General features: G+C 39.9%; 1 protein-coding gene across 5 annotated transcripts in view; it reads left to right on the forward strand.

Annotated features, from left to right (window-relative positions):
• NBAS (NBAS subunit of NRZ tethering complex) overlaps window positions 1–14,362 on the forward strand; it is a 341,233-nt gene that overhangs the window by 90,119 nt on the left and 236,752 nt on the right. For all 5 annotated transcript variants that reach the window (XM_075923472.2, XM_075923475.2, XM_075923474.2 and 2 more), the window contains 3 exons: window positions 7,975–8,058; window positions 9,606–9,759; window positions 14,165–14,350. In XM_075923472.2, the coding sequence (XP_075779587.2) occupies window positions 7,975–8,058; window positions 9,606–9,759; window positions 14,165–14,350 (424 nt within the window). The remainder of the gene's footprint in view (window positions 1–7,974; window positions 8,059–9,605; window positions 9,760–14,164; window positions 14,351–14,362) is intronic.

The raw sequence follows: 14,362 nt of genomic DNA on the forward strand, positions 1-14,362 counted from the left end.
AATTTCAGTTTTCTGTCCATGGAAAGAAATACGTAAAACATTATGGCCCTTGAAAGTGATGGAATTAAAAAAAAAACCCAATCTGAGTGCTTGTTGTACATCCTCTGAAATTTAAATGCCATGCTAATGTATTACTCATAGGTTCATTGCATTGCCCATAGGTTCGCTCTTGTGAGGTCTCATGCTGATTCTGATCCATATCTGGAAAGATACCACATTATTTGACAGATCTTTTCTCTTACTTTAAAATCTATTCTTTTTCGTTTTGATGAATCTGAAAGAGGTTTTATTAGATGAGCCATCATTAAACCACAAGTAAATTCATGGAGAGCAGCTGGCAGCATCTAGATCAAAGCAAATTGTATTCAGCACTCTTGACTATAAAATAACTTATTTTAATATGCTATCTGACACCAAAACCAGTATCATCTCCCTTTCCCAGCAGACTTAGGGATAACATATGTTGTTATGAATGTTTTGATGTTTGTTAAAACTGCGCTAAATATTACAGTACCTGGATGTTGCAACTGTTAATTACTGTTGGTAGGCTGTGAAAAAAATTATAATGGCCCGTTATGTTTGGATGAGGGCTGCCAAACTTGTGCAGAGTGATTGAAGGTTGACCCAGAAACTGACGAAATGTGACCAGAACTCTGCTTTTCAGCAGTAACAATTTTATATAGGGGAAGAAAATTGAAGTCCATAAAACAGGTTTTAAATACAGTTAAAATGAAAGCTTGGAAGAGATTGTATGTAATATACTTTGTATGCATATGTGTTTGGCATATAGTCTTGCATTTAACTTCTATGCTGAATTTTTATGGGAACCTGCCCCAACTCTGTAAGTTTCTGACATTGACTAGATACTGATAAATTACATCTTGAGGACAACCTAGCAGTAATAAAAACATAGCAGTTGTTTCTTTTCAATTTTGATTACTGTCTACATTCTTAGGGACAACCATATATTGATTACATTTGTGCCTATTACAAGAAATTTTCAACTATTTTTCTTTTCTGATTTAATACTAGCTGTATGTCTGTTGATTTTTGTTGTATAAATGTTGAAGGGAATAACTATGATACATGCTAGCTCTGAGTTTCCTGAATCACAAGAAACAGTCACATGCTGCCTGGCCTTAGTGTGTGAGCCAAATTCCTACCAGCAGTATATTACTGAGCGAGGGAATGTTCACCACTGAGACATCATGGGGGAGTGGTGAAGTCAAATCTCAATGAGGCCTAGTGAATGAGTTTATCTTTTATGGGGTTTTATTTAGGGATCAGGGTAGGGATGTAAAATTCCATTTAATTGGTTAACTGGTTAAACATTGTTTAACAGGTTAACAGATTAAAAGATGGGTGGAGAGCTCCACTCCAGCTGTGCTGTAGTGCTCCCTCCCCCATTACAGGCAGGGGCTGTTCTGGAGGCTGGAGTAACTCTTGCCTGTGGGGTGCCCAGGCCATCATGGACAGAGGCTGTTGCAGCCCCTATTGCTTAACTTTAACCAGTAAGTCTCACCCATTAAGGGTGAGGCTTACCAGTTAACATTCACATGCAAAGTTCAGAATTTATGATAATACAGTAGACTTCTGATAATTCGGCACCTTTGGGACCTAGGTGGTGCTGTATTATCAGATATGCCGGTGTATTGGGAGGTCCTGGTACAGCTGCACAGCTTAACAGCTGGCTGGGACACAATCTCCTTCCCTCTCCCCTCCCCTTTCCTCTTCTCTTCTCCTCTGTGCTGTAACCTGATTCTCCTCCCCCTCCCATAAAATCATAGAACCATAGAGCTGGAAGAGACCTCAGAAGGTCATCAAGTCCAGCCCCCTGCTCTAGGCAGGACCAATCCCAACTAAATCAACCCGGCCAGGGCTTTGTCAAGCCAAGACTTAAACACCTCTAGGGATGGAGACTCCACTACTTCCCTAGGTAATCCATTCCAGTGCTTCACCACCCTCCTAGTGAAATAGTTTTTCCTAATATCCAACCTGGACCTCCTCCACTGTAACTTGAGATCATTGCTCCTTGTTTTGCCATCTGTCACTACGGAGAACAGCCTCTCTCCATCCTCTTTGGAACCTCCCTTCAGGAAGTTGAAGGCTTCTATCAAATCCCCTCTCACTCTTTGCTTCTGCAGACTAAACAGACCTCTACTTCCCCTATTAGTTCCTCCCTGTTTGTGAGCAGAAGGTCAAGGTGCACATGCCCCATGTCAGATCCTTCCTCCCCTCTCCTTACTCTTCGCTTCTCCTTCTTTGGGCTGTAACCTGATCACTGCCCCTCTCCTTTCCCCTTCACTGAAGCAAAACGCTCTTCTCCATACTGTAACAGGATCCCACTCTCCTCCCCCCATCCTCTCCCCACCTTATGTGCTGTCCCGGTACAGCCAGCACGTGTGCTGAGTGGCAGGCTTTTTAATCGGCTGGACAGGACCACTTGATATTTTGATGCCATAGTAACGGGAGTGCCGGACTATTGGAGTTTTACTGTATGTAGCTTATTCTAGGGTTAAACACACAAAGAATGGGGAAATCACACATTTATGGGCCTATTTGTATATGGTCTTATGCAGTGAACACTGAATTCAGTGGAAGTATCTCCAGTAACTTCAGTAGACATTGATTCAAGCCAACAGAGAAAGGTCTGTAGAATAAAGGTGAATTGGTGAGAGAGGACCATTTCAATATCATTCATTCCTCCGTTCACATCCACTCATTAGTAAGTTAATAAAATATTTAAAAAACCTGTCTATGGAGAAGCATACAGAAATTCTATGGCATTTGTCTTATGGTCATTGCAACTATGCCAGTTAAAACTAGAGACATTCTTGTGGTACTCCTTTTGGGTTGTTTAAAAAAAGTTCTAAAAAAGCATACAGGAAAAAGTCTGAGTTCTCCAGAATTAGGAAGGAGGACATAGATAATCACTAGAGATGTTAAAAAGTGAGTAATTAGGTAAGCGTGTAACCACTGAGAGAAACCCAGCAGTTACATGGTTACTCACTCCTGAAGCATGGGGCATCAGCTGGCTCCCCAGGCGTGGATGCCAACTTAAAATCTGTCTCCCAGTACTCCTGCCTGCTGCCCTGCTCCCAGAGAACCATCTGCTACCCTTGCACTGCTATCTCTGATAAAGAGGCAGCCATGTGGGGTGGCAGCTGGCTCCCTGGGAGCCAGTGTGCACCAGTGCCTGGCTTTTAAGCTGGCTCCTGGCATACACAACTCTTACCTGCAGCCGTGCTTCTGGGAAGCTGGCTGCCACCCCCGCGCTGCTACCTCTGCTACTGGGTGGCAGCTGGCTCCTCAGGAGTGGGGCGGGAGCCTGTGTGTAACTGTGAATGTTAATAAGTTCAGGCTTATCTGTTGATGGCTTACACAGTTAAAGTTTCATATTCCTAATCATCAGATTAATGTTCATATATTTTTTTTTAATGTAAAAGTGAAGAGTACGACTGGAGAGTCGACTGAAGAGAAAATGTTTCTTTCTCTTTGTAGTCTTATGTATTTTTGTGTGCGAGAGATACTTTAAGTCCTCCTGGTAAGAAAATTTCAAGTTGAAGCTAAAATGCTGTATGAACTTAATTCTTTTGTGGATACCACCTTTTCTATTTCTGTTCTTTCTGTGGTGGAATTTTCAGAGTTGCCAGTCATCCAGCTTCCTTTGATGCTCAATGTGTGTTGGATGCCTAGCTTGCTTAAGCAATTTTGGAAATCCTCACCTGTTTATACTCATCTCCCTAGTTAAATGTGTGCTTTCAGAATTGCAAAATACATTTGTCAAAACAAAATGTCAAGGTTTTTGGTACTCATATTATAGTTTGTCCACAAGCATGCCTTAAAGATATCTCTTTTTGCCTCCTTAATGCTATGAAGGATAGAAAAGCTGCATGGCCTCCACGAAGAAGTTTAGTATAGGATTCAGAAATGACAGTTGTAATTATTCATATTCACAGCCTCACATTTAAGTAGTATCATGAGCCTGGTTAAAAACCTACAAAAGGCCTTTTTCATATTAACTTATATCATTGTATTCATTGTAACTCATTTAGTGGGTGACAGGGGAAGGATCGCGTGAGATTACCTTTTGTGCTCCCTCCCACTCGGACATCTGGTATTGGCCACTGTCAGAAGACAGGGTACTGGGCTAGATGGATCTTTGGTCTGACCCAGTATGGCTGTTCGTACATTTTTATCACTGTGTGCTAAGAAAAAGAATCTTCATTCTTGCTAAAGAAACTTGATCCCAGTGCCATTTGGAGTGGTCCGAGCCTCAAGGACCATCTTCTCCTTTCTCTCTTTTCTCCCTTCACACAGCAAAAAACCTTGGTTCTCAACCAAGGAAAGAAAAGGCTGGCAAATCTGAATACCTTTCTGTCACTGATCTCCAAACTGTTCTTATTATAGTTGAAATGACAAGCTGTGTGTGGTTTGATGTTGGACAAGCTATTCCACATGGACTCTCTATCTGCACATTTCTTTTCAAGTACCTATATATCAGAAGGTGTTGTTTTGCATGGCACATTAGTTTTTAAAAAATTGACATACACCTAAGGGGGAAAAATGAATGAATGAAAAACATTCCTGTACACGATGCATTTGTTCAGTATTTAACAGAGCTCATACTGCTTTAAAATGCCCTACCTTCCTTATTCCTCTTGTCAGCCCTTTAAATTGTCCTATTTAATTTAGACAACATGATTTTCTCCTTTCTTGGAGCAGTGTCAGTATGAATTCTTTGATGCTGAGACCAGCAAGATCTCCAGAACAAGTCAAGTACACTCTCACTTTTAAAGGGAGAAGGAAATATTTGTTACATTTTTCAGATGGAGAAACGATCTGGTTTATGGGAGAGAAAAGGCATGTATCTCAGATGTGGTATTATCCAACTGAAAAAAATTTGGAGTTCAGTAATTCATTGTCTTACACTGGGCACTTTCATGATCTTGTTAAAAAGAAGCGAATTTTAACAGCTTTTTCTAGTGTATGGTGGGGAACTAACCAGTATTGAAAGTGCTTGGAAGGAAGAGGCAAATTATTCATGTAGAGTCAATAATATGATTGGCATTCTGGTTAATTAATAAGAAATTTTGCAAATTTTGGGCTACTAATTGCAAACTACTAATGCTAATGAAACACTCAAGATGAGAAATCAAGAACTCAGGACAGAAAATTCCAAAAATTAAGGTTTGCTTTGCTTTGTTAGCCAGGTTCCATGACAAATATACCTCATGCCTCTATTTTTTTATAACAATCCATCAGAGTTAACCTTTGGTAATGCTGACTTTAGATTGTTAGATTCCTTAACCTTAATGCTGTGTTAAAAGCAGTATTTTTGGACCCTTGCATTCATTTACTTGAACAAAAGACAATTTTTGGGTTGCTCTTCTTCTAGAATATCTGCCAGTTCCTTACCATTCAGTTCTATGAGCACATACTGTTCTAAACAGAACTCACCATGTTACAAAGACCCATCTCTCCCATCTTTTAATTACCAATTTTTAATTATCTTAACATATTAAAAAGGAGTCAATTTTATTTAATTCAATTTAAAATAATGAGATCATCAAAGCAAGCCACTTCTGAGGACTCAACCACATTTTAGTTATACAAGGAAATATGAGTATATCTGTCATTTTTCTTCCACACAAATATTCATACAACAGACAGCTAAACAAATGTTCCTGAAAGTTCATACTTGTGCTGAGACCACAGGGAAAATTTCTGAAGCAACTAAAGGTGGATGACTAGAATGTAGCTAAGTTCCAAAATTGACTGTGTAGTAATTGCAGTCGGCTCCAGTCTCATTACTTATTGTAGGTTGTCTGTTTGATTTTTAAATTGACAGTTATACACTGATCCACAGAAAAGTCAGTTGAGCACTGCACACAAAACCCCCTAATTGGCTTGGTGCCAAACTGAGGAGAGAAAGACGCCCCTCACATTCCCCTCGCGTACCAGCGCCTGGGGCCCAGCCTCATACATTTTGTGTGCGCCAGCCTCATGGTGGGGCAGCGGAAGGTCTGGAGTGTCAGCACAGGCTTCCCAATGCAGGAGTGGCCTTGAGCCTTGGGGGTTGGATCCAGGCACGCGGCGGTTGACATCTGGGCCTGAAGTTTCCCACTCCTGACTTAAACCATAGCACAAGTAAAAATAAAAGGAGTTTGTTTGGCATTAGGTTTCCTGGAGACATCAAGTTAAAACACTATATAAATGTTAATATGCTGGAAATTAAGAGTGTTCCTACCTCCAAGTCTTAAAAAATCAAAGTGGATTTGTAATGGGCCAGCAATCCTACAGAAATGTTAGCCAAGCACTTAACATGTCCTCTCAGCCTCGTCTTATAGGAAACACCTCTTTCCCTATCTCTTAAACACAGGGTTGGTTGACTTAAACTTGTTTGGAGAGGGTATCCAAAATGAGCGTGGCAACATTTTTGCAGGAATGGATTAAAACAACCCACTGAACATTAAAGAATGTGAAAAGTCCCCAAAGCCAAGGGTATATATGTTGGTCCAATCAGTTGGTCTTATAGGGCTGCCAGAACTGTGGGCCAGTCATATGGCAAAATTCCCAGTGACTTTCATGGGGCTAGGATTAAACCAAAGGAGTCAGATAGGACTTAAAACAAAGGGTAATGGCACTGGACTCAGATTCCTGGTTGATGAAGTGATATTCTGACACTCCTTTGTCATAGCTCCCCCCCATATGTGTATTTGTTTTATCTGCTTAGGCGGTATAGGGAAAAGAGAATGCTTTGATATTCAACCTATGCTCCAACTTTCTTGCTGAATTCTGAAATGAAGTGTTTCCTGCCTTTTGTTATAGCTGCTTTCTCCTATCCTAACCAGCACCAGCTGTTTATGGGTAGGGTAGCCTTATCCTTCCACCTGTCAAGGAGACAAATTTCTGTTCGCTAGGTTAGAAGCTTGAGCACTAAGGTGAAGGAAAAGAGGTGGCCTTGTTTGGTATCACCATGGAGGCTTTTATGGCTTTTTAAGGATAGATTGTACTTTTCAGGATTTAATGTTTTAATTTAAGTGGAAAGTGGGGAAAATGGAAAAAAGGTAGTTGAGACTAAAGTTGTGCAGGCTGGCATATAACACAGGTCTCTACTTTCTATGCTCTAATCATTGTATTGTTATAATTTGCTGAAACTTTTAAAACCGTGCCTATGTTGTTTGGAGAATCCAGGTTTTTTGTGGTTTATGTTTTGCATAGCTTAACGAGATTTTCTAGCTTTTTTGATGTTTAAACACTTAAAAAATACCAGAGAGTAGAAGGATAAAAACATAACTATTTTTTAGTAATAACTTCTATTGTTTTTAATGTGTTGTATACAGGAAATGCAAATTGTATTTTCAGATAATTCTTACTGCAGCATTTAGTAAATGTTCATGATAGATATCTTGTAGATAGATTACTTGTAGGCAGAAAACCATGTCTGACTTAATTAAGAAAGTCATTGAAGCAAGATATATTTTATCTCTGTGCAGTAAAATGATTTGCTTACAAGTTTGTAAAGAAATCCTTTAAGCTAAGGATCGTGTCCTATTCTTTTAAATTCATTTCGAGCTTCTGTGAAATATTCTTGTTAAATATCTTTACTGCGAATGCAAAGGAAGGCTAGCCTACAGTTTTGCTATTGTTTGACAAATTAGAAAGTTCTAAGAAATTAAATTGTCAAAAAATAGTATGAGTAAAATCTGTTCATGAAATAGCTTTCAAAAAACCTTTAAATAGCATACAGGCTTTCAAAGTTGAGCAAAATTACTCTCATGCCTCTATATATACAATTTATTCAACAGATATCTGCAGGAGTTGATACTCCCAGTTGACTGATACCCCACACTATTTATGATATAGATTAAATGAAAATACTTTGCTGCACTATATATTAACTACACAGAATATTTTGCAATCAATTTTTTCAAAATGTTTGTATAAAATTTTCATTGTGTTTTGTAATAGTTGTAGGAAGGATGTATTGATGATTCTTCCCTGGAATGAACAGAAACATCGGGAAGAAGACTGGTGTGAAAATCCACAGTGCAAGTAGGTATAGAAACGTGTGTGAGTGTACACACACTCACACTCACACTCACACTCACACACGGAAAAAACACTTTGAGAAGTTGCCAAAACATGGTGGTTGGACTTCATGAATAAAATATTTTTCTTTACTATTATGCCTAACTTGGTAGACAATTAAAAGCTCATACAACAAAAAATATATATTAAAAGCAACAGAATGCTATCTTAATGCAGTGTTAAACCTGAAATTTTAATTTACAGGAGTTGTGAAACTGGTTTCTGAGCCTCATAACAATATTAAACATCTTTATGCACAGGATTTTTAAATATCTTCAGTGGTATGTGTCACAGTCCAAGATAAGTTTCCCCTGCTGGAACCTCACCAAGCCACTATTTTTTAACCATACGCTGGGCATTGTCCAGATAGGCTTCAGTCAGTCTTTGGCTCTGGCATCTTTAGGCCAGTTACTAAGTGCAGAAACCCAATCCTCTATCTCTTTTTGAAGTGGAACCCTGTAGCCTAACTGCCTCAGGACCAGTGTTAGCCCCTATCCAGGATATCTCTGGCTTTAGCTGTTAGAATGACCTTTTGCAGAGTTCTACCATAGTGAACACTCTAGTTTATGCTTGACCTCCTCAGGGAGGTCCAACAGATATACTGACCCATATGAAACAAAGAAACCTGTGCAAATTCCCTGTGGCACTTTTCCCTTTACTCTTGAACACTCTTAGGATTCACATTATGATTCAGGTCTTTTCCTCTTCTTTAAAGTGGCTGAGAGAGAACCCTTTTTAAAATAGATTTCCAGTCCCTTTGTCATGGGGACTGTGGCTGGGTTCAAAACCCCTGCAAGGTGATAATTTTCTTGCTTGGTGGTTAGCCAGCTAGAACCAGACTTGAAGAAATTGGTTTCTCTATGGCTGGAGCCAGCTCTTTGTCAAAGGGTACTTCCATTTTCATGGACAGTCATCAAGGTTTAATTGTTAGCTCCGTGCTAGATGCAATAATTTCTTCTGGGTGTTCCAGCTCAGTATAGTATCATAAAAATCACCATACTGGTTCAGACCAAAGGTCTATCTAGCTCAGTATCCTGTCTTTGGACAGTGGCCAATGCCAGGTGCTCCTAGAAGGAATGAACAGAGTGTGTAATCATCAAGTGATCCACCCTCTGTCACTAGAAGGCTGCAGGTTCACAGGTGGTGCTCACTGAGCAAAATGGAGCAAAATTATAGTTTGAAATCATATTAAACAAAATTCGTAAGTAGTACATAGACAGGCTTTCCAAATTTTTCCACTGTGCTTTTGATTTGTGTAAGTTGCACCATTTCCATCAGTCTGGATGAACAAGTTGGGGATGGGGGGAAGAAGTGATTATTTAAAAAATGGCTTTTTATCCATGTATTTGCTGTTTTTTTTAAAGTTTTTACAGCTTACTTCTCTGTTTAGTACAACTGCTTAGTACTGCTAAGTCCTATCCAGAGCATTGCATGAACACATATAGATGTTGTTGGTGTCAGTCTTGGTCCATCTGTATATACCTTTGTACCTTTTTGTCTGCATTTCTCAGAACGTTGTTTGAACCAGTTCTTCAAGATGAAGCAGAATTCTTGTATGAAGCACAACCTGAGTTATTAAAATACAGGACTGCTAAGCTTTCAATAGACCTGGTTTCTGATTGGTATTGGAACAGGGCACAGGAAATTGAGAAATATGCTATGCAGGTAAGAGCAGAAGTGCAATATAGTAATTGTTGGCACAGATGCTACTATTTTATTGCTTTTCAAGCTATGCAAGTTATGTCAAAAGTAGGCTATATCGAACTGTCTGAATTGAGTATTGGTAGTGATTTCAGACACTAATGGTCATTAGTAGGGATGTGAATGGGTAACTGGTTAACCAGTAGCAGTTAACTGGGATCAGCCCTGCAACCCACTGTGGGTGGAGAGCTGTCCCAACCCCACTGGGCCCACCATGCCGTGGGCCAGGACAGGAGCCAACCCTGCAGGGCTGACAACCCTGTGCGGATCTGGTGAGGCTGGGAGATGGAGCCTGGCTGGAGCAGTCTGGAGCAGTCCCTCACCTGGGATCCCCCTTAATCTCTTAACTGGTTAAACCTAGTGTTTAACCAGTTAACTGATTGAATGAGATTTTACATCCCTAGTTATTAGGGAGTTTGTCATGGACTTCAGTAGAGCCAGGATTTAATCCTATTTTTATTAAGTGTGGCTATACAAATTTTTATTTTTCATATACATAGGGAAAGAAAACTGTTTTGCTGCCAAATAATATTATATAACCCCAAATTGCTCTCTCAGTTTAAGTATTATTTTAGAGTGTTTCCTGAATTCAGTCCTGTTTTAAGTTTACTGAGCTGAATAGTGACTGATTCATATGGGTGTGGGGAAGAAGCCAGTAAATTTCCTTCAACCTTTATGTATGTGGGCTCTGGAAAATAGCACAGCTTTACCAGCCGGTAAGTGCATTTTCCCTTCTGCAACATATTTTATGTTCATGTTACATAAAGAAAGGAGTGTTGCATGTAGAGTAGCTTAATTGGGGAACTCACTTGTGAAGTCAGGCATGTTTACTATGTGAATCTGGGCAAGTCCTACATCCTGTCTGTGCTCCAGTTTCCCTACATGTTTAAAATGTGTAAAGCACTTTCTTATCCTTGACTGAATGCTACCATGAGATTGAAAGGTGTTCCTATTACTGTAATGTTATTACATGCTCTTTCTCTGACTCGGTAACGTTTGAGAATCCCTCATGGAATGTCACAGATAATTGCAGTTCACTTATGTTTTAACAAAGTAGAGATGTTTAAAAATACTTCTGTGTCTATTAATTAATAATTTTAAGTACTTCCTTTTATAGATCAACCCTTATTTCGAGCTCTTATTTCTTTATATTCGTGACTTAGAGGATCAATTAAATTTCATAGATGTTGCATAAAGTGCTTAATCTTTGAAGATACTCTCATTGTAGACCCTTTCTTTTGATTACTAAATAACCATCAAAATAATGTTTCTAGTTGCCTACAGAATTAAAATTCTTAACTGATAAAAAGATTGATCTTCCCCTATATTTTAAGAAATGGTGAATATATTTCCTTTGTTTCAAAAATGCCTTTGGAAATCATTTACATTGGCCTTCAAAAATATTGTGTTGGTTGATTTATATCTAGTGAGGTTTTCAAGTGCTATACAGCTCTCTGTGTTACACTGTCACACAGTTTCATTTAATGTGTTGGTAGTGTAATTGATTTTTTGAAGTTTGTGTATAGTCCAGTAAGTATTTCCAAAGGCAACAGATTTGGATAATATCGGAAAGTATATGAATTTGGATTAATATTCAGAAAATATGAGGGTGTATTAAAATAAAATTCTGTTATTACTGTTTGTTGAACTTTTTTTTTTCATATTCAACTTCTTTACCTTAACTTATTTACTTGCAGAAATCATGGTAGTTTGGTTTGCAGCTAGTTTAGGAATCCTGGAGTTTTCCTCCCCATCAAAACAAAATAACCACCCAACAAAATGTTGTCACAAACAATAGCAAAGACAGGAAATATGCATCATACAAAGACCAAAAGGTGCTCCTTTAGGAAGCTTCTTCCCCAATGTCTGCAGACTATGTAGTCTTCTCACAGTCTACTGAACAATAACTGCTCAAATATATTTATTCTGTCAGCTGGGATTGGGCCTCACGTTACTCCCAGAACTCCTCTGTTAAGAGTACTGGCATGCTATGCAGATATTTGTTAAAGCAGGCAACTCTTAGGTGCAAAAGATATCAAGAATTTCTCTTTGGTGCAAAAGGACAAGATCTAGGAGAAGTGCAAGTGTTTCTTTTAATGTATTTAAATGGGTTGTCATTAATTTGGGGGAAACAAACTGGTATTTTTTGCCTTTTAGGAGGAGTGACTTCAGGTTTAGAAGACATTACTTTTATGATGTATTCCTACCCCAACTTCTCTTGAGGCTACGTCTAGACTGGCATGATTTTCTGCAAATGCTTTTAACGGAAAAGTTTTCCATTAAAAGCATTTGCGGAAAAGAGCGTCTAGATTGGCATGGACGCTTTTCTGCAAAAGCACTTTTTGCGGAAAAGTGTCCGTGCCAATCTAGATGCGCTTTTGCGCAAAACAAATCTGATCTGTCCACACTGGCCCTTTTGCGCAAAAGGACTTTTGCCCAAACGGGAGCAGCAAGAAGCACTGATTTCAGACAGTAGGAAGTCAGTGTTCTTGCGGAAATTCAAGCAGCCAGTGTAGACAACTGGCAAGTTTTTCTGCAAAAGCAGCTGCTTTTGGGAAAAACTTGCTAGTCTAGACACAGCCTTGAGAGTATTAAAGGCTAGCCTTTCATACCTTATCTCTTCATAGACCTAGCAGACCCTTATTCTGATGGGTCAATGGCTCCCTTCCCAAGGTGTGTGTTGAGGAGTGGGGAGAAGACAGGAATGAGACTAGGTTAGGTCATGGAGGTTAGGTCCATAAAAGGTTATTAGCCAGGGGATAGAAATGGTGTCCCTAGCCTCTGTTTGTCAGAGGCTGGAGAAGGATGGCAGGAGATAAATCACTTGATCATTGTCTTCAGTCCACCCTCTCTGGGGCACCGGGTGCGGCTACTGTTGGCAGACAGGCTACTGGGCTAGATGGACCTTTGGTCTGACCGAGTACGGCCGTTCTTATGTTCTTATGAGACAAGGGTGAAGTCTAAGGAAAAACAGAAAAAATAAAAAAATATTGCTAGCTTTCTTGCATCTCTCAAGTTCCTCTTCAATAAGGAGGGAGAATTGTCTGAGTTAGATTTGAGAGAAAAAACAGAATCAGAGCTTTAGGAAATGTATTTTCCACTTTGATAGGAAGTAAAGGGCAGTAATCACAAGGTAGGTCAATACAACTATAAAAAGGAGAAGGAAAGAGAAGTATGTACCACCAAATGTTAATAGTAAGCTGCTGTATACTGTAGGGATGTCAATGAGTAGTCAACTACATGATTCTCCCCTCCGCCCCCCAGCCGTGGATTGGGACTACTGCCAGACTAGCCTGTGTCCGCAGCCAGCCAGAGGTTGCTTTATGGCAGCCTCCCCCCGGAGCAGCCTCTGTTGGTGGGGAGCTCAGACCCACATGAACAGGGGCTGCTGCCACCCCACACTGCTCCCACCCCGCACTGCTGCCTTGGTCTGTGTGCGGAGCTGGTTTTTAAACTGGCTCCCCTTGTGGACCAGCTCCTGCCTGCCATCCCATACTGCTGCCTCTGATACAGAGGCAGCAGTGCAGGATGGCAGGGAGCTCCCTGGAAGTGGGACTGAGAGCGCACTGGCTGTGGTCCTGACACTCTGGAATGTCGGATAGCCGTGTAACTGCAAAGATATCATGTGGTTACATGACTATTCAATTACCCAATATCTAACATCCCTAGTATATTGCACACATAATTTGAAGACGTAAGCTCCATGCCAGAGGTGACTGATAAAATTTAAGAAGCTTATATAAACCATTTTTTTTTTAGTTCTGTAAGATTAATGACTCCCAGCACGTTCATGGCTCAAATATCTAATGTGGATATGGTTGTGGCATCCCATCCAAGGACGTTGTAGTTCCCTTGGGGTGTTGTCTTCTGCAAAATACAGGATCGGAAGATACAAGGTACCCACCACAAGGATTCTGAAGCATTAGTAGTAGCTGTGAAAGTTTTTGACAACCACCTGCTTTGTCTGAGGAGCATTGTCCTGATGCAGTGATTTAAAGAAAACAGACCAATTAAACAGGGAATAATTTTGAAGAAAATGTTTGGAGTTGTAAGTTTTGTGTGCGATTCCTGAAGCCTTTGAACTTTCCAATAAGTGTTGTGACCTCTTATTTCATGACCATGACACTACTCTGGCTCAAACCCGGGGTTCTTGAGACTAGTGAGTCTTTTGTAAGTATGTGTGGGAAAGGACAGGGAGCTCTTAATTCAAAATGCTTCATAAATGCAAATGAGAGTTCAAACAGCCATAAACCCTACTTGGAAAAATTATTGTAACAATAATATCCGAAGGACCAGTTAGGACTATTTCACACGCTGATTATCAAAAAGAAGCAATCAGGTAACAATGTTGTTTTTTCCTTGTGCTTAGGTGGACTGTGCTCTGTCTTTGGTTCGGCTTGGCATGGAGAGGAACATTCCTGGTCTGCAGGTGCTTTGTGATAACCTGGTTACTCTGGAGATGCTGATTTATGAGACTGGATGTGATCTAACCCTAACCTTGAAAGATCTGCAGGAGATGAAAGATAGTGAAAAACTAAGATTGCTAATGATGAATGTATGTATTTTT

The sequence above is a fragment of the Pelodiscus sinensis genome, chromosome 3 (genome assembly GCF_052426305.1).
Source record: "Pelodiscus sinensis isolate ZL-2025 chromosome 3, ASM5242630v1, whole genome shotgun sequence".
NCBI lineage: Eukaryota > Metazoa > Chordata > Testudines > Trionychidae > Pelodiscus > Pelodiscus sinensis.